The sequence below is a fragment of the Hylobates moloch genome, unplaced genomic scaffold (genome assembly GCF_009828535.3).
Source record: "Hylobates moloch isolate HMO894 unplaced genomic scaffold, HMol_V3 SCAFFOLD_15, whole genome shotgun sequence".
In the NCBI taxonomy this organism is placed as follows: domain Eukaryota; kingdom Metazoa; phylum Chordata; class Mammalia; order Primates; family Hylobatidae; genus Hylobates; species Hylobates moloch.
The window spans coordinates 69,313,504-69,334,383 of record NW_026652290.1 but is presented as its reverse complement, the minus strand read 5'-3'; the positions used below and the strand labels follow the sequence as shown (position 1 = coordinate 69,334,383).

General features: G+C 39.3%; 1 protein-coding gene and 1 non-coding gene across 10 annotated transcripts in view; one reads left to right on the top strand and one right to left on the bottom strand.

Moving 5' to 3' along the window:
* The window catches only part of PPP4R3B (protein phosphatase 4 regulatory subunit 3B), a 75,829-nt gene that overhangs the window by 8,681 nt on the left and 46,268 nt on the right, over positions 1-20,880 (bottom strand). For 7 of the 9 annotated variants that reach the window (XM_058429138.1, XM_058429141.1, XM_058429140.1 and 4 more), the window contains 4 exons: positions 16,684-16,853; positions 13,373-13,512; positions 12,784-12,968; positions 7,277-7,470 (listed from right to left, as the gene is read on the bottom strand). In XM_058429138.1, coding sequence (XP_058285121.1) covers positions 7,277-7,470; positions 12,784-12,968; positions 13,373-13,512; positions 16,684-16,853 — 689 coding nt within the window. The remainder of the gene's footprint in view (positions 1-7,276; positions 7,471-12,783; positions 12,969-13,372; positions 13,513-16,683; positions 16,854-20,880) is intronic. The other 2 variants (XM_058429139.1, XM_032178683.2) reach the window with 1 other exon arrangement.
* Positions 14,172-14,319, top strand: LOC116484382 (small nucleolar RNA SNORA12). Its single transcript, XR_004252554.1, has one exon. It is a non-coding gene; the product is annotated as a small nucleolar RNA SNORA12 (small nucleolar RNA).

The window sequence follows — 20,880 nt, the reverse complement described above, 5'->3', positions numbered from 1 at the left end:
CCCCATCTCTACTAAAAATACAAAAATTAGCCAGGAGTGGTGGCACATGCCTGTAATCCCAGCTGCTTCAGAGGCTGAGGCAGGAGAATTGCTTGAACCCGGGAGGCAGAGGTTGCAGTGAGCCAAGATTGAGCCACTGCACTCCAGCCTGGGCAACAAGAGCAACACTCCATCTCAAAATAAATAAATAAATAAATTGACAACGAAACATCTAAAGCACTTCAGCACAGTGCTTGGTATGTAGTTAGTGTTCAATAAGTGCTATTAGCTACCATCATTTTTCTATTATTTTGCTTCTAAGCCAAACAAATTGGAAGAGAGGAAAAACAAGAAATAATTCTGGTATAAAAAGGCACCAATCTGATAAGCAAAAAGATGACAACAAAGTTACAAAGTTTTAATTATGCTTAGTATTACATATCACAACATACAAACATTTGTATTCCAAATGGTTAACACTTAATTGTTTTTGCCCAAGATTAATAAATTGTCTGAAAAACTCAGTTATACAATTTGAGTTTTACTTATATTATCTCTGCAAACTAACATACATTTAAAACATGTTTACAATAAAAATAATAAAAATGCAAAATATGAAATGTTGGAAGTAAAAAGGCCTGTAATCTAGAGATGCATTTTGTGAAGCTGATTCCATACTTTTAATATGTATCTAGAAATGTACTGTTTTAAAATAGCAGATTGAAATTATACTTACTCTTTTACAATCATGTTCATATGAAAAAAGCTTTTGATGTCAGTACATAAAGTTCCATTTCATTGTTTTAAACCATTGCATTCCATGGTATGCATATATATATACATATATATATACATATGTATTTTTTTTTTTTGAAGAGTCTTGCTCTGTCACCTGAGCTAGAGTACGTTGTGCGATCTCGGTTCACTGCAACCTCTGTCTCCAGGGTGCAAGCGATTCCTGTGCCTCAGCCACCCAAGTAGCTTGGACTACATGCACGCACCATCATGCCTGGGTAATTTTTGTATTTTTAGTAGAGATGGGGTTTCACCATGTTGGCCAGGCTGCCCTTGAACTCCTGGCCTCAAGTGATCTGCCCACCTCAGACTCCCAAAGTGTTGGGATTACAAGTATGAACCACCATGCTTGGCTTCATCATATACTTTAATTCCTGAATTTCTGGTAGGACATTTGGGTTGTTTTTGCAGGGTAATTAGGTAAGAAATTTAAAAAGTAAATACCAGCAAAGAAAACAGGAGAACAGAAAACAGCAGTTTAGAGTTGCCAAGGCATTTTTGGAAAAGAGAAATTAGAGGCAAGGCAACTCATACAACAGGAAGAAGCCAAGAACTAAGTATTTGCAGAGGGATGCAGAAACGAGAAACTGATTTGTCTTAAGAGAACCCCAGAAAGAAGCTAGGCAGTAAAGGCACCAAAATATTGGGGAAAGCAGGGAAAACAGTTTAATTATAGTAAAACAGACAACTGGGTCATTGATTCTACACCTCTGACAGCCAGGAGATTTCTGTTCCTCCACCATCACCAACTATAGAGAATTCTACAGAGAAAATGACTCGATAAGGAATAAACTCTACAGAGAATGTAATTAACTTTACAGAGCAAAGAACCATATATTTCATGACTTTAGGCAAAGTAAAGGGCATGGGTAAGTCCAGGCTGAAAATGTAAGAATAAATTTACATTTTGTATACTGAGCAGACACGCCTACCCCACAATAAGCTTTGCTATGTAGGCTCTCAGAATACTAACAACCACGCTTATACTTACAAGGTGTAAGAGACTAGCTTTGTCTGTAAAAATTAGATGGCTTCACAGAAGGAGTATGGGGGGAACTACAAACAACTAACACCTCCCGAAAAAAGCAGGGCACTACTCTCTAAGTCCATACCATAAAGTCAACTTTTTCAAGTGTATAATTTTCACACACCATAAACTCACCCTTTTAGAGCATATAATTCAGTGGTTTTAGTATATTCACAAGTTATGTAATCACCACTAATTCCAGAATATTTCCATCATTTCACCCACCAGAAAAGTCCCCATCAACAGTCCTCATTCCCCCACCACACCCCACACCACCCACCTCTTGGCAATCACTAACCTACTTTGTTTCCGTGGATTTGCTTATTCTGAACAGTTCATATAAATGGAATCATACAATATGTGGTCTTCTGTGACTGGTTTACTTCAATTACCACAATGTTTTCAAAGTTAATCTATGCTTAGCATATCAGGACTTCATTCTTTTTTATGGCCAAATAATATCCACTGTATGAATATGCTACATTTTGTGTATCCATTCATCAGCTGAGAGACATTTGGGTTATTCCTACTTTTTGGCTATTATGAACAATACTGCTATTAACATTCATATACAAGTTTTACAGTGAACACAGGTTTTCAGTTTTCTTAAAATATATACCCAGGAAATGAGGTAGCTGGGTCACATGGTAACTCTGGGTCATATGGTACTCTGACTTTTTGGGGAACCACCAGACTGTACTCCAAAGCTGCCATACCATTTTATTTTTATGTATTTATTTTTTGAGACATGGTCTCAGAGACTCTGTTGCCCAGGCTGGAGTGCAGTGATGTGATCTCGGCTCACTGCAACCTCTGCCTGCTGGACTCAAGTGATCCTCCCACCTCAGCCTCCCGAATAGCTGGGACCACAGGCATGTGCCACCATGTCCAGCTAATTTTTGTAGACGGGGTTTTGCCATATTGCCCAGGCTAGTCTCGAGCTCCTGGGCTCAAGTGATCCTCCTGCCTTGGCCTCCCAAAGTTCTGGGATTACAGGCATGAGCCTATGCACCGGGCCTGTTGTGCTATTTTATATTCTCACTAGCAATGGATGTCACAATTTACATTCTTGCCAACACTTGTTTTTGTGCATCTTTTTTATTATAGCTATCCTAGAGGATGTGAAATGCTATCATATTGTGATTTTGATTTGCATTTCCCTTACTAATGATGCTAAACATCTTTCCACATGCTTATATGGGCCACTTGTGTATCTTCTTTGCAGAAATGTCTATTAAAATCTTTGCTCATTTTAAAACTGGGTTGTCATGCTGAGGTGTAAGAGTTCTTTATATATTCTGGATACCAGTTACTTATCAGGTATATCATTTACAAATATTTCCTCCCATTTTGTGGACTGTCTTTTCAATTTATGGTAGTATCCTTTAGAATACAAAATTTTTGAATTTTGAATGAGTCCAATTTATTATTTTTCTTTTGTCACTTGAGCTATTTGTGTCATATCTAAGCAATCACTGCCTAAATCCAAGGTCATAGATACTTATGCCTTTTTTTAAAAAAAGAGTTTTAGACTTTTAACTTTTACATTTGGATCTTTTCATCCATTTTGAGAGGAGTTCTGTATATGATGTGAGATAGGGATCTAACTTCATTCTTCAGCATGTGGATATCCAGTTGTAACAATTATTGAAAAGGGTATTCCGGCTGGGCGTGGTGGCTCACGCCTGTAATCCCAGCACTTTGGGAGGCCGAGGGAGGCAGATCACGAGGTCAGGAGATCGAGACCATCCTGGCTAACACGGTGAAACCCCATCTCTACTAAAAATACAAAAAATTAGCCAGGCGTGGTGGCGGGCACCTGTAGTCCCAGCTACTTGGGAGGCTGAGGTAGGAGAATGGCGTGAATCTGGGAGGCAGAGCTTGCAGTGAGCCAAGATTGTGCCACTGTACTCCAGCCTGGGTGACACAGCGAGACTCCGTCTTAAAAAAAAAAAAAAAAAAAAAAAAAAGAAAGAAAGAAAAAGAGTATTCTTTCCCCCAACAAATTGTCTTGGCACTCTTATTAAAATCTGCCTTTTTTTTTATGAAAGGAAATCCTAAGATCACCAACATCTTAGGTGTAAATCCAAGTTTCCAATATGAAAGCCAGGATCAAAATAAATGACAACAATAACCTATGAAAAAGCCCTTTGGGAGGCTGAGGTGGGTGAATCACTTAAGGTCAGGAGTTCCTGATGAGCCTGGCCAACATGGTGAAACCCCATTTCTACTGAAAATAGAAAAATTAGCCAGGCATGGTGTCGCACACCTGTAATCCTAGAACATTACAATAAATGCACATTCTATACAGAAATACATATGTATAGCAATGACTATAACTACAAAAAGCCGGAAACAACTTTAATGCCCATCGCATTGATAGGGGCTAATTATAAATTAAGGTATATCCATACTTTTAAGTTCTATGCAGGAAATCTCTAATGTCCTGATATGAAGAGCTCACGAAGATAAATTTGCTACACAAAAAAGCAAAATAACAGGTTTCTCTACTGTGAATCTGTGACGTGTTTATTTTAGTATCCACAAATGGCTTCTCATTCTGATTTTATATTTTTTCTCCTAGAAAATATGCAAGTTTTACAGTTATACAACTAAAGAAGTATTTTGCGTCTTTATGACATTTATATCATAAAAACAAATGTTTTGTTTAAATTCATTAGTAGCTAATGTCTAGCCAGCCTTCAACTATAGCAATTAACACTGTTGGTGAAACTGGCTAAACCAAAGGGCAACTGGTGATAAAGAATCTGTCACCAATTAGGAATGTGGGTATGGTTTGTTAAGAAGGTTGAGAGCAAATTAAAGTGGTGCTTAACTTCTGTCAACTCCTATCTTGGTTAATTTCAAAATTCTGTGTCTACAGTGATTGAGCAACTGTTTCCCAAGAACATTGTTTTTATCCCCATCTCTAAAAAGGATGTATAACAGATGTATTCTGTAATCTGCTGTTACTGTCAAAAAGAGTGAAAAAGGTGTTGGTGCTTGCATTTAATTTTGCTCATTCATAAGTAAATTATCTGGAAGGATAATAAAAACTCAGGGAAATGTCACAGAAAATATAACAGGAAAACAAAATGAACAGTAGGATATAAAAGTAGGATAGAAAAGGTATGCAGTATTGACATATTATTAGAAATAGAAGACACAGCTAAAAGAGTTCAAAGGTGTCTTTGTGGAGGGGAACAGAGAGACTGATTTTTTTCTAATATAAACTTGCCTTTTGGTAATATTTGACTTTTGAAAGTAAGTGCATGTATTACTTTGATTTAAAAAAAAAAAGAGAGAAAAAAGAAAAGCTAATATATATTGAGAAAGTGTCAAGCAGTGTTCTCAGCATTTTGCATTTGTTAAATAATTTAACCTTCCCAACAAGCTTATAAAGTAGGTACTATCTTACCCTTTTTTAAAACAAGAAAGTCGGCCGGGCATGGTGGCTAACACCTGTTAATCCTAACACTGTGGGAGGCTGAGCAGGACTGATTGAGCCCAGCAGTCTGAGACCAGCCTGGGCAACATGGCAAAAACCCATCTCTACCAAAAATACAAAAATTAGCCAGGCATAGTGGCATACGCCTGCATTCCCAGCTACTCGGGAGGCTGAGGTGGGAGGATCAGTTGAGCCCAGGAGGTGGGGGAGGCAGTGAGCTGTGATCACACCACTGCACTCCAGGCTGGGTGACAGAGTGAGATTCTGTAACAACAACAACAACAACAACAACAACAACAACAACAACAACAACAACAACAACAACGAAGCAGGAAGGCAGGGAGCTTAAGGCCCAGAGAGATTAAATAACTTATACAAGGTGATACAGCTAGAAAGAGGCAGAGCCAAGGTTTGAACTCAAACAATACAACTCTATGGCAAATATTCTTTTTTGAGCAGGGTCTCATTCTCTTGCTCAGGCTGGAGTGCAGTGGCAAGATCATGGCTCACTGAAGCCTCCACCTCTCAGGCTCAAACCATTCTCCTGCCTCAGACTCTTGAGTAGCTGGGACCACAGGTGTGTGCCACCACACCCAGCTAATTTTTTAATACTTTTTGTAGAGATGGGGTCTCACTTTGTTGCCCAGACTGGTCTTGGACTCCTGGGCTCAAGTGATCCTCCTGCCTTGGCCTCCCACAGTGCTAGGATACTGTGCCCAGCCCAAACATTCTTAATGTAGTGTCACAATATTACTCTAAATTGTCCCATCATAAAGTTGAAAACTAATTTTAAAATTTTCCAGTTGAAAAACATAAAATATGTTTCAAATACCGAATACCATGAAAATGCTATTGTCAAGAGCCTATCTCACTATACTACTGAATGAAAATTCTAAATTTTTGTAAAATAAACTTAGACTTGTATTTTGCGTTCCAAACAAGATGCATTCCTTTAGTTAGGTATGTACTACCACGGTGTTTCTGCTTGTCTTTCTACCTTTATACAATAGTTGTCCCATATTTATGCCTTTTTATTTTAAGCCACTCCTTTCTGGGGAAAAAGGATGATTTCATACAACATATGAACAAAAAAAATGTTTCGTATAAAATTTAAACTTGTTTATAAAAAAAAGTAACCAAGGGAAATACATTTGTTGTAAGAACAACAGAAAGCCTAATATCCTTAACTAAAGATTCATCAACAATAATATAATCCAATTTGCAGAGACAAGCAGATTCAAAAGGCTAATATTTAGCCTTACTACTAATAAAGTATACACAATTGGAAATGAGATAGTATATACTGTCTCCCCTACCTAACTGGCAAAATACTAAAAATAATTACAGCGCTGGCAAAGCTGCAATTGGCCAGGCATACTCATACACAGTTTATGGTAACATAAACTGGCACAGACTTTATGAAGATGAATTTGAACATACGTGTGAAGACATTCTACTACTCAACTATCCAAGAAAATAATTTAAAATGCAGTAACACTAAGTAGTCAGTGAAATATTAGAATCAACTTCAGTGCTCCAAAATAGAATGGGGGACAGGGAGGAAGGATGTTTACATTTATTATCATAAGCCTAAACAAAATGAAATTCTCTTTGGGAGGCTGAGGTGGGCGCATCATGAGGTCAAGAGATCGAGACCATCCTGGCCAACATGGTGAAACCCCGTCTCTACTAAAAATACAAAAATTAGCTGGGTGTGGTGGCGCACGCCTGTAGTCCCAGCTACTTGGGAGGCTGAGGCAGGAGAATTGCTTGAATCCGGGAGGCAGAGGTTGCAGTGAGCCAAGATCACTCCACTACACTCCAGCCTAGCGACAGAGTGAGACTCTGTCTCAAAAAATAAAATAAAATAAAATAAAATTCTACAATCATCAACAATGTTCTGATAACAGAAAAATTCTAAATAATTCATTGAAATTGTTTTGATTATCCAAATTTGTTTCAGTAAACATGAAAAAAATCTCACAGATGGGAAAAGCAAAGTTTGTGTGTAATGCTGTTTCACCTACCTTGGTGGCTGTTACTGACGTAGGCAAGTTTGTGGTTTTGGAAGAGGATCCATTAGAAGTTGCTGGTGGTGTCTGGGCCACTACAGATTTACTGTTTGTTCCATTAGCAGCACTGGCAGAGTGGGAGAAAGTAAATTTGAAGCCACCAGGAGATGTCCTTTTGGGAAGGTTTTCCTTGTCTTCACTTTCTTTTGCTAAAGCAAAAGTAAAATTTTGAACGTATATCAATAAATACTGCTAAGTCAAAACATCTAAAAACAGCAATAATTTAAAAACTTATAAAACATTGCTGCCCGGGCACGGTGGCTCACGCCTGTGATCCCAACACTTTGGGAGGCTGAGGCAGGCAGATCACCTGAGGCCAGAGTTCAAGACCAGCCTGACCAACATGAAGAAACCCCGTCTCTACTAAAAATACAAAATTAGCCGGGTGTGGTGGCACATGTCTATAATCTTAGCTAATTGGGAGGCTGAGGCAGGAGAATCACTTGAACCTGGGAGGCGGAGGTTGTGGTGAGCCGAGATCGCGCCATTGCACTCCAGCCTGGGCAACAAGAGCGAAACTCCGTCTCAAAAAAAAAAAAAAAAACAAAAAAACAAAATTAATTGCCTTTGTTTCCTAAGAACTTTTGAAAAAGAACATGATGTGTACAGTGATTATATGGTTTGGCTCTGTGTCCCCACCCAAATCTCAAATCAAATTGTAATCCCCACATGTCAGGGGAGGGACCTGGTAAGAGGTGACTGGATCATAGGGGTGGATTTCCCCTTTGCTGTTCTTGTGATAGTGAGTTCTCACAAGATCTGGTTGTTCCAAAGGGTAGCACTTCCCCACTTGCTCTCTCTCTCTTGCTGCCATTTAACATATGCCTTGTTTCCCGTTCACCTTCCGCCACAAGTTTCCTGAGGCCTCCCCAGCTATGTGGAATTGTAAGTCAATTATACCTTTTTTCTTCATAAATTACACAGCCTCAGGTAGTTCTTTAGAGCAGTGTGAAAATGAACTAATACAGAAAATTGGTACCAGGAATGGGGTACTGCTATAAAGACATCTGAAAATGGCAGGGCGCAGTGGCTCACGCCTGTAATCCTAGCACTTTGGGTGGCTGAGGAGGGTGGATCACTTGAGGTCAGGAGTTCAAAATCAGCCCGGCCAACATGATGAAACCTATTCTCTACTAAAAATACAAAAATTAGCTGGGGGTGGTGGCGCACACCTATAATCCCAGCTGCTCTGGTGGCTGAGGCAGGAGAATCGCTTGAACCCTGGAGGCAGAGGATGCAGTGAGCCAAGATTGTGCCACTGCACACCAGCCTGGATGACAGAGACTCCATCTCAAAAAAAAAGATACCTGAAAATGTGGAAGCGACTTTGGAACCAGGTAATAGGCAGAGGTTGGAACAATTTGGAGGGCTTAGAAAAAGACAGGAAGATACGGGAAAGTCTGGAACTTCCTAAAGACTTGTTCACTGGTTTTGACCAAAATGCTGACAGTGACATGGACAATGAAGTCCAGGCTAAGGAGGTCTCAGATGGAAGTGAGGAACTTATTCAGAACTGGAGTAAAGGTCATACTTGGCATGCTTTAGCAAAGGGACTGGTGGCATTTTGCCCCTGCCCTAGAGATCTGTGGAACTTGAACTTGAGAGAGATGATTTAGGGTATCTGGTGGAAGAAATTTCTAAGCAGCAAAGCATTCAAGTGGTGGCCTGGGCTGGGCACAGTGGCTCATGCCTGTAACCCCAGCAGTCTGGGAGGCTGAGGTGGGTGGACCACTTGAGCTCAGGAGTTCGAGACCAGCCTGGCCTACATGGTGAAACCCTGTCTCTACTAAAAATACAAAAATTATCTGGGCGTGGTGGTACACACCTGTAGTCCCAGCTACTTGGGAGGCTGAGGCAGGACAATCAGTTGAACCTGAGGCAGAGGTTGCAGTGAGCTGAGATCATGCCACTGCATTCCAGCCTGGGCAACAGAGAGAGACTCCATCTCAAAAAAAAAAAAAAAAGAGGCCTTCTGGCTGTTTCTAAAAGTGTACGCTCATATGCATGAAGAAAGAGATGGTCCGAAATTAGAATTTATATTTAAAAGGGAGCAGAGCATAAAGTTGGGAAAACTTGCAGCCTGACCATGCAGTAGAAAAGAAAACCCCATTTTCTGGGGAGAAATTCCAGCTGGCTGCAGAAATCTGAATAAGTAACAAGGAGCCAAATGTTAATTCACAGGCCCAGAGGCCTAGGAGGGAAAAATGGTTTTGTGAGCTGGGCCCAGGGCCCTGCTGCTCTGTGTAGTCTTGGGACACCCTGCATCCCAGGTGCTGCAGCTCCAGCCATGGCTAAAAGGAGCCAAGGTACAGCTTGGGCCATGGCTTTGGAGCGTGCAAGCCCCAACTCTTGGTGGCTTCCATGTGACGTTGGGCCTGTGGGTGTGCAGAAGACAAGAACTGAGGTTTGGTAACCTCTGATTCTCAAACCACCTAGATTTCAGAAGACATACAGAAATGCCTGGATATCTAGGCAGAAATCTGCTGCAGGGGCAGAGCTCTTATGAAGAACCTCTACTAGGGCAGTGTGGAAGGGAAATGTAAGGTTGGAGCCCCCACACAGAGTCCCCACTGGGATACTGCCTAGTGGAGCCATGAGAAGAGTGCCACCATCCTCCAGACCCCAGAACGGTAGATCTACCAACAGCTTGCACCATGCACCTGGAAAAGCCACAGGCACTCAACTCTAGCCCATGAAAGCAGCCATGGGGGCTGTACCCCGCAAAGCCACGGCAGCGAAGCCAGCTGTGGTCTTGAGAGCCTACCTGTTGTATCAGCACGCCCTGGATGTGAAACATGGAGTCAAAGGAGATTATTTTGGAGCTTTAAGATTTAAAGACTGCCCTGCTGGGCTTTGCACTTGCCCGGGGCCTGTAGTCCCTTTGTTTTGGCCAATTTCTTCCATTTGGAATGTGAGCATTTACCCAGTGTCTGTACCCCCATTGTATCTTGGAGGTAACTAACTTGTTTTTTATTTTATAGGATCATAGGCAGAAGGGATTTACTTTGTCTCATATGAGACTTTGGACTTGGACTTTTGAGTTAATGCTGGAATGAGTTATGGGGGACTGTTGGGAAGGCATGACTAGTTTTGAAATGTAAAAAGGACATGAGATTAGGAAGGGGCCAGGGTAGTATGATATGGTTTGGCTCTTGTCCCCACCCAAATCTCATTGTGAATTGTAATCCCCAGGTGTTGGAGGAGATGATTGAATCATGGAGGCAGAAAACCCCCTTGCTATTTTTGTGATAGTGAGTTCTCACGAGATCTGGTTAAGAGTGTGTGGCACGTTGGCCGGGCTTGGTGGCTCATGCCTGTAATCCCAGCACTTTGGGAGGCCGAAGCGGGTGAATCATCTGAGACCAGGAGTTCGAGACCAGCCTGGCCAACATGGTGAAACCCCATCTCTATTAAAAATATAAAAATTAGCCAGGTGTGGTGGTGCATGCCTGTAATCCAAACTACTTGGGAGGCTGAGGCAGGAGAATCGCTTGAGCCCAGGAGGCAGAGGTTGCAGTGAGCCGAGATCACGCCACTGCACTCCAGCCTGGGCAACGAGAAGGAGACTCCATCTCAAAAAGCAAACAAACAAACAAGTGTGTGGCACCTCCTCCTTCACACTCTCTGTCTCCCGCTCCACCATGGTTAAGATATGCTTGCTTTCCTTTCGCCTTCAACCATGACTGTAAGTTTCCCGAAGCCTTTCAGCCATGTTTCCTGTTAAGCCTACAGAACTGTGAGTTAATCAAACCTATTTTCTTCATAAACTACCCAGTCTTAGGTAGTTCTTTTTAACAGTATAAAATGAACTAATACAAGTGATTAAGTCTTTATTAGCTAGAATCTTAGAAATCTCAGTATTAGAAAGGACCCTACAGATCATAATAAAATTAGCCATCCTATGCTAGAACTCTACACTGCGGTATCTAGCACATACATCTAAAATCTCATTAGCTGTCTGACTCTTCCTTTTATTGTCTCCCTGTAGCTTCCACTCACTGACTCCACACTTCTTTACTCATGGTAAAAACCTAGTAATTTCTCTCACAAGTCAATATTCCAAATGCCTAAAGACAATGATCAAGTCTGTAAGTCCTAAATAGTCCAGGTTCCTTTTTCTGTTTGTTTTATGACATAGGTGTCCAATCCCTTTTAACATCTGGTTATTATTTTTATATATGATTCTTAACAGCGTCTCACTCAACACTGGATACAGAACTTCAAATATGGCTGTACTGCCTCTTTTGACAGTAGTCAGGGCAGCACCTGAAATGAGTAAAGGCAGAAGAATTTGTCTAGCAAAGGTACCGATTCCTTAGGACATTTTAATAAGCTTTTTGCTCCACCACACTGAGGCAAATAAAACTTATCAAACTAATGAGCTGAAAATGAGTACGAACAACAGTTTCAAAGAAAATGTAATAAATGAAATTAATTTTCTGAGAATTGTCTTTAGAAAATGTCACATTCAAAATCACAAACTTACATAATAAATCCAAGAAAGGCTTTTATCTTCGAAGACATAAATTTTTTGTTTTGTTTTTGAGATAGGGTCTTTCTCTGTTATCAGGCTGGAGTGCAGCTGCAGCTCATGGCTCACTGCAGCTTCGACCTCCTGGGCTCAAGTGATCCTCCAGCATCAGCCTTCCTAGTAGCTGGGACTCCAGGTAAGTGCCACTGTGCCCATCTAATTTTTGTGTTTTTTTGTAGAGACAGGGTTTTACCATGTTACCCAGGGTGGTCTGGAACTCCTGGGCTCAAATGATCCACCTGCCTCAGCCTCCCAAAGTGCTGGGATTACAGACGTGAGCCACCATGCCCAGCAAGGTATAAATTTTAATTAAATATTTAAATGATATACACAGGGCAGTATTCCAAAAAATGGTAATTCTTCAGGCCACAGAAGTAAAATGATTAGTTCTTTTGAAAGATATATTACTAGCAAGATCTTCATTTTATAAAACAAGTTAAGCACATTTGAAAGCCGGGGAAGTTTTACTTTTTCACTTCTTTTGATAGTATATCTTTATGTAACTTTTGTAATTTTAAAATTTCAAAGAGCAAAGTTACTTGTTTGAGCTCAGTTTATCAGCTGTAAAAGACACAGGCAAAGTACTCTAGAAGGTTTCTATGAAGCTATATGGTCTCTGTTATTACTGAGAATTTCAGTATAGAAATAAAGCCAAGACTATTCACAGAAAGAAAAGTATAAGTAGATAATTCAATTTCCAACTAGCAAATTAACAGCATTACAAAATGGCAAGTTTGAAGAGAAACATTTTAAACATGGAAAGAATTCCCAGACAGATTTGGAAAAAGTACATAATTTTAAAAGAACACAATCTGGTATAAAATTCTTGTCTTTCTTGCTTCGTAAACTATAAACAAACCTTCACAAGCAACAAAATAATTTGTGCACTAAATAAGAGGGTACACTGTGCAAAAATTCAGAATTTTAATACCTTTTTTAGTCTCCATAAACTTTTCATAATTATCTGGAAAATCATCTTCTGGCTTAGATTTTTCCAACGGTGCCACAACTGCTTTTCCTTCCTCTTCTTCATCTTCATTAAACCACATTTCTTCATCCTCTTCCAAGGCTTTTGCATCTCTGCGAAATCTGTTACTACGCAATATAGATGGTACACTGTAAGAAATATATCACAAATATTGAGTAATGATTTAAAGTTCATGATCAGATTGAATTGAAGGAAAAATAAGTATAACCAAGAGGAACTGAAGTAATTTTAACTGACTATAATTTATATCAAAATAATCTCTGTAATGATAGAAGATGTAGCCAGAGAACACTCCAAAATATTTTAGGATGTTGTAAATTAAACTAAATATTCTTCTTAAGTTACAATATGGAGTAGTAATTCATCATATAAATGATATGGGGTAGGGGGGACACTTTACCCTCCTATTCAACTCTATGTTATGCAGTGATGGAAAGAAAATTCCTCAGTAAATTTCACATGGAAAATCTGAACTACAAACAATTTTGGACACAATCTTGTAGGCTATAAAAGCAGTATACTTAAACAATACCTGTTCAGTTTCTGATTTTGTCTGTCTTTTTCTTGCTCATATTTAGTCTTCAATCCTTTGAATGTCTGAACATATTCAATCGATTCAAGTGCTTTATAAAAGTTTTCAACTATATGGGCCGTAAGAGACTTGATATCTTCCTGTATATGCACAAAATTTACATTTAAAATATAATAAAATGCTGTTAGAAGAAAAACTTTAAAATTTTGTTTCGTAGTTCTAAAGCTGATCAAAAAAGGTTTTTCAAAATCACCTTCCAAAATGTAATGTCCTGGTTTCTTTACACATGAGTCAGGACTGCACAGAAAACTTGAAAAAAAAGGAGAAGCAATTTACTGGAGCCCTTTTGTAGGACTATAAAGAACATTTGAAAAGTAAATAGATTTATTTTACATCTTCTGTTTATTTTTTGTGTATATATATATATATATAGCAGTTTACAATTTAAAAAGCACTTTTACATACAATTTCATTTGATCTTCACAACAACTCTATGAGATAGGTTTTTATTATCCCCATTTTAGAGAAAAACAAAATTGAGGCTCTAAGAGAGGCTGGATGGTTTGATCCAGAGCACACAGCTGGTTAGAGGGCAGATGTTAAAATTACGTTTTCAAAATACTCACGGTGATGGATACCCCAAATACCCGGACTTGATCATTACACATTCTATGCATGTAAAAATAAATACATGTACCAAATACATCTGTACATTACGTATTAATAAAAGAAAAACACATTTTCAACAAACGGGTCTTATTTAATGACTTCCTGTTTAACTGCTATCAAAATGGGATATGGTTGCGGTGGTTTTCTTTCTGGTACGTTTGTTAAGTTTTCAAATGAGCCTAACTCTGCCACATATATTATATAGGAGCTGGCAAAGGCTTGATGACAGAGATCTCTCTCTCAAGCCTTTCCCATATCAGAGGCTGGCTTTCACACTGAGAAGAAGAAAAAACAACAGAGGATACGTCTTACCTAAATAATAAGAAGCAAAGATTTCTCTGACTATATTATACACACAGATCTGATAAACTATCTGGAATTCTATTGCCTATTCCTATAGTCTTCCAATAGTATAATATCTGTGAAATAAACTAATTGATATTGTAATAACTTCTAAATTCTAAACCATCACTGCAAATGCATGCATGCCAAGTGGCTTATTTAAAAAAAAAATTAAAGTTGTGATTCAGGACTTTACAGATAACACTACACAGTAAGAAACACACAGGCCATTTCTTGAAAAGATACACCTTAATTTGGTTGCATTATGGATTTTAAGTCTTAAAACTAGTTCTCCTGTACTTCCCAATTAAAGAAAATACACACATCAGAAATTGGAAACGTAGGTAATGGCTCTATGTTATATGTGAAACAAAAAAATACATTAAGTTTTGGGGCACAAGGTACACAAATCAACCACTCAAACTTATTTTCAGAAAAATAATTCCATCATGGGCATAGGGACAGAGTTGTAAACCCTACCATTTGCTTTATCTGTATCTCACCAAAATTTTAAAGGAGAAAAATATAAAGTAAATAAAATATAAAGCTTTGATTTATTGCAGCAGTACGATGGGAACTAGTGAGCTAGTTAACCATGTTCCTTCTTTTACCAGGTTAAAGACTTCTATCCTCTTCATCCTTTTAAAAATCATACACTTGGCAATTGACCACTTTTGGAAAAACAATCCAGTTGGCTAAATAATCTTCATATGAGAATAGCATGTTATCAGCAGAAATCTGATTTGTAAGAAATAAAACTAGAGAATGAATTTCTAGCTTGGACTTTCGTTTTTCAAATTATTTCCAGCCAGGTGCAGTGGCTCACACCTGTAATCCAACACTTTGGGAGACTGAGGTGGGAGGACTGGTTGAGCCTAGGAGTTTGAGACCAGCCTGGGCAAGAAAGGGAGACCCCATACCTAAAAAAAAAATTACAATTAGCCAGGCACTTTAGTGCATGCCTGTAGTTCCAACTACTCAGGAGGCTAACGTGGGAGGATCTGCTTGAGCACAGGAGGTCGAGGCTGCAGTGAACTGTGATTACATTATTGCACTCCAGCTTGGGCAACAGCATGAGACCTTGTCTCAAACAAAACAAAACAAAAAATTAAACCCAAATTATTTCCAACTATGTGGCCATTTCCTCAGTGGAATGATTTCGGTGTGTTTAAGTCAGGCGAAGTAAATTTGTTGTACTGGTTCTACAGTTATCTGTTGCATTCCTGTTATTCACATAGATTGCCCTCCAGATTGTTTAGGACAAATCTTCTGTTGCCTAAAACTAACCTGGGATAAAGCTTCAAGTTCTGACTGGTCCTGATTGTGCTACTATCCAAAAGGATGTTCTTGAATAGGTCACTTAATAACTTTGGGTGTCTTAATTTCCTGATCTATAAAATACGGTAATCGGAGTAGTCCATCTAACTTCCTGATCTCTTTAACTTAAAATTCTAGGATTCCATCCTACCTTTTATGCACGTTGTATTAACGTCTACCAAATGAATTTTTTTTTTTTTTTTTTTTTTTTTGAGACAAGAGTCTTGCTCTGTCACCCAGGCTGGAATGAAGTGACACAATCTTGGCTCACTGCAACCCCACCTCCTGGATTCAAGTGATTCTTGTGCCTCAGCTTTCCAGGTGGCTGGGACTACAGGCGTGTGCCATCACACTCAGCTAATTTCTGTATTTTTAGTAGAGACGGGGTTTCATCCTGTTGGCCAGGCTGGTCACGAACTCCTGACCTTAAGTGATCAGCCTGCCCAGGTCTCCCAAAGTGCTGGGACTACAGATGTGAGCCACCACGCCCAACCCCAAAGGAATTATTTTTCCATCTTTCTATTCTATTCTTTTTAAATCACTACCTCTACAATAAAAATATCAACTTTTCCTAAAAGATCACGTGAATAAGGCATGATTGACTGAAATGTCCACATACACCAAATGAGATCATGAAACATTTGGCCAATAAAAATGGAACTGAGAAAATCAAGTAAATATGGGCTGAAAGACTATGCTGAATTTCACTTTTATATTTCATAATTAAAAATATTAGCATTTAAAAATATTAGTATCAAAAATAAAAACCACTAAACTATAACCATGTGGCAAATAAGAATTAAAAAGCTACTGATTTTTAAAATTTCAGTTTATTAGAATAGATTCTAAGACACATGGAATATATAATTTCAGGGGTGAAAAGGGAATGAAGTCACTTTGCTTACATAAAATTCTTTTACTTTTACATAAAAAATCATTTACATATAATCACATATAATAACGGTTGTTTTATATAAACTTACCACTCTTATAAATTCAAACAACTCAATAACAGCTGAATTCAACAGATTGTACCGAGTTCCATTATCCAGAAGTGCATTTATAACTGGCTCAAAAAGATTTCCCTTGGTGATGTAACGATTATAAAATTCATCTTTAAGTCCAATTATCCGCCTCATAAAGCGAAGGGCACCTAATTAAAAATAATACAGGGAATAAGTTAATGATCTTACTAAAATCAATTATTATACAGGTGTTTTTCCACCATAAAGCAATGTATATGCTCTTCTAAAATGAAAAGTAAAACTGTGCATAAAGTAAAAAGTAAACTCCTCTAAAATGAAAAGTAAAACTGTCCGGTAAAACTGGACTTTGAGGAAAATAGAGCTGCAGAGGACCGCTCAAAACCTGTACAACTTTGTAGCCAGAACTAACAACAACAACAACGACAAAAAACAGTAACTGGAATCTAGGAGATAAACTACCCAGGCAGGTAGCTCTATGACAGAGATTTAAAAATATGCAAAATCCAGATTGCAAATGCTAGCAGTATTTAGAGCAGTGCTGGTGGATGCTGAGACAATGCAGTGAAGGCAGCTCAGAATCAGTGGGGGCACTGTCATTAAGGTGGACACAGGAGTGGGTAACCCACTATGAGCTAAGATTGCCTTGCCTCTCTGAGGGAGGGAGCTTTAGAGGCAAAAGCTTGTTTTTAGTTTTCTGAAAATACAGCTAAAGTGTGGGCAGCAAGCCACCCAGGTGCCGAGGCAAGAGACTGAGGGCGTGAGCTGTTCTACTATAATAAAATATATAAAATAAGAATAGTTATACTAGATATAGATCTTACACACGATTATATATGAATATCACTAATCATTAGTTTGTAGTAATTATTCTTTATTCCAATATTATAATAATCCTCTCTCTGCAATCATAACCTAGGAAAAACCAGGCCATGCAGAGATAGGAGCTGAGGGGACATAGTGAGAAGTGACCAAAAGACAAGAGTGCGAGCCTTGTGTTATGCCCGGACAGGGCCACCAGAAGGCTCCTTGGTCTAGCGGTAATGCCAGCGTCTGGGAAGATGCCTGTTGCCAAGCAGACCATGGTCTAGCAGTAGCGTGTCAAGGAAAAACACCCGCTACTTAGCAGACTGGGAAAGGGAGTCTCCCTTTCCCAGGGGGAGTTTAGAGAAGACTCTACTCCTCCACCTCTTGTGGAGGGCCCGACAGGCCCACCCGCAGTTATCCAGAGGCCTAATCGTCTCCGTGATGCTGTGCTTCAGTGGTCATGCTCCTAGTCCACCTTCATGTTCCATCCTGTACACCTGGCTATGCCTTCTAGATAGCAGTAGCAAATTAGTGAAAGTACTAAAAGTCTCTGATAAGCAGAAATAATGGTATAAGCTGTCTCTCTCTCTTTCTCCTCTCTCTCTCTGCCTCAGCTGCCAGGCAGGGAGGGGCCCCCGTCCAGTGGACACGTGACCCATGTGGCCTTACCTATCATTGGAGATGGTTCACACTCCTTATTCTGCCCCTTTGTCTTGTATCCAATAAATATCAGTGCAGCCTGGCATTCAGGGCCACTACCAGTCTCCGCGTCATGGTGGTAGTGGTCCCCCGGGCCCAGCTGTCTTTTATCTCTTTGTCTTGTGTCTTTATTTCTACAATCTCTCGTCTCTGCACACGGGGAGAAAAACCCACCGACCCTGTGGGGCTGGTCCCTACACTAAAGAGGCTTCTGATGCCAGATGCCAATCACATAACAGGAGATCTAAAGGTTTTTTACTTCTCTGATAAAGGCTATCTCCACTTACACTATTCTATTCCTTGCCTTGAAAAAAACATTTGTGCTGAGGTGGGCGGATCACGAGATCAGGAGATCGAGACAAGCCTGGCCAACATGGTGAAACCCCGTCTTTACTAAAATACAAAAATTAGCCAGGTGTGCTGGCAGGTGCCTGTATTTCCAGCTACTTGGGAGGCTGAGGCAGGAGAATCACTTCAACCCGGGAGATGGAGGTTGCAGTGAGCTGAGATCGTGCCACTGCACCCCAGCATGGGTGACAGAGTGAGACTCTGTCTCAAAAAACAAACAAACACATTTGTGAACCAATCCTATCTCCGTATTATAGTTACATCATTCTCTTACGTACCAATTGCTTACAAGCTATTTTACCTGGCTAAATATGCACTGTGGCAGATCAGATTGTATTTGTTAAAAGTAAAACAGAGTAATGAATAAGTACAACTTGATTTCACATTTTAGGACACTGAAAAGAAATCTCCTTTTTAACTCGTGACTAGCTAAATAAAGCTTACTAAATTTAGCAATATTACTGCTAAAAATCTTATGGAATAGGAAGGACTATAATTTCAATCCTTTATTTTTATATTTGTTGATCCTTTAACTTGTATCCTTTCCCCTAAGTAGTTTATTCTACAGATACCACTAGCCAAATCTTCACAACACAAGGCTTCTGATTTTATAAGTCATTTTCTCATTCCAACCCTCTGTTCATAGATGAAACTCATTAAATAAAGAAGCTGTGCCTGTCACAAGAGGTTCTAAACATTATCTGAGAATAAAACAGAAATAGGCCACATAAGGTATAAATGTTAACTGTAACACCAAACAAGTATGGGTAGAAGTGTTAGACTTACAGTCTTCCCTCTTTTTGTGGCAGCATAAGAAATGGTTTACTTAAGATACAAAAGACTGAAGCACTGGCAAGTGTGTGAGCAAAGAGGCACACTTCTACACTGCTGGTAAATGAACTGACATGTACACAAAACTACAGTTACAACAGCACTGCTTATAATAATGGAAATCTTGAAACAATATAAACATTTAAATATTGGAAATTGTGGCTGGGTGCGGTGGTTCACACCTGTAATCTCAGCCCTTTGGGAGGCCGAGGAGGGTGGATCCGGAGGTCAGGAGTTTGAGACCAGCCTGGCCAACATGTTGAAACCCCATCTCTATTAAAAATACAAAAAATTAGCCAGGTGTGGTGGCAGGCACTTGTAATCCCAGCTACTTGAGAGGCTGAGGCAGGAGAATCACTTGAACCCGGGAAGCAGAAGTTGCAGTGAGCCGAGACTGCGCCACTGCACTCCAGCCTGTGCAACACAGCGAGACTCCGTCTCAAAAAAAAAAAAAAAAATTGGAAATGCATTCAATTGACATGTTCATATTAATGGAAGTATTCTGTATCAAAAAGTACTATTTAATGAGAGCCAAATAGGAAAATCTGTCTTAAGAACATCAACCATTCCAAAATTAATATAAAAATATAATGTAATTCCAATCAAAATGAACTGGATACAATCAGTTATTATGAAAGAAAAAAACGTCTAAGAACAACCAAGAAGAGTATGAAAAACAAAAGTGAAGGGGTCTCAGTAGGTATTAAACCTTACAACAGAGACACTATAATGCCTGGCATAATATAATAAACACTGGTTTTTTGTTTGTTTGTTTTTTGAGACAGAGTCTTGCTCTGTTGCCCAGGCTAGAGTACAGTGTTGCAATTTCAGGTCACTGCAACCTCCGTCTCCCGGGTTCAAGCGATTCTCCTGCCTCAGCTTCCTGAGTAGCTGGGATTACAGATATACACCACCATGGCTGGCTAATTTTTGTATTTTTAGTAGAGACAGTTATGTTGCCCAGGCTGCTCTTGAACTCCTGACCTCAGGCGATCCACCCGCCTTGGCCTCCCAAAGTGCTGGGATTACAGGCGTGAGCCACTGTGCCTGGCCAACACTGGTACTTTTTCATTTGGTGAAATTAAATGACAGTCCAGAAATAAAACAAAAGTATATATATGTTAACTTATTTAACAAAAATGATATTTCAATTCAGAAGGAAAGAGGAAAGGTATGGTTGCCTTAATAAAGATGCTGATACTTTGGCTATACATCAAGGAAACACTCATTTCAAACACTCTCATTTCAAAGTATATGCAAAAACAAATTTCACAGGTGTTACATATATAAATGTAAAAAAGGAAACAAAGATATTAGAAGAAAGTGAGAATATCTGCATAATCTTAGGAAATAGACTTTCCTAAGCAAAACAAAAAACCCAAAAGTCATAAAAGGAAAAGAGAGACATTTTTGTCATCATAAGGAAATTTCAAAGTTATTTGGAAAACAATACTATAAATAAAGGAAAGACAAAAGACAATGAAGATGGACATTTTCTCCTCAAAACATGAT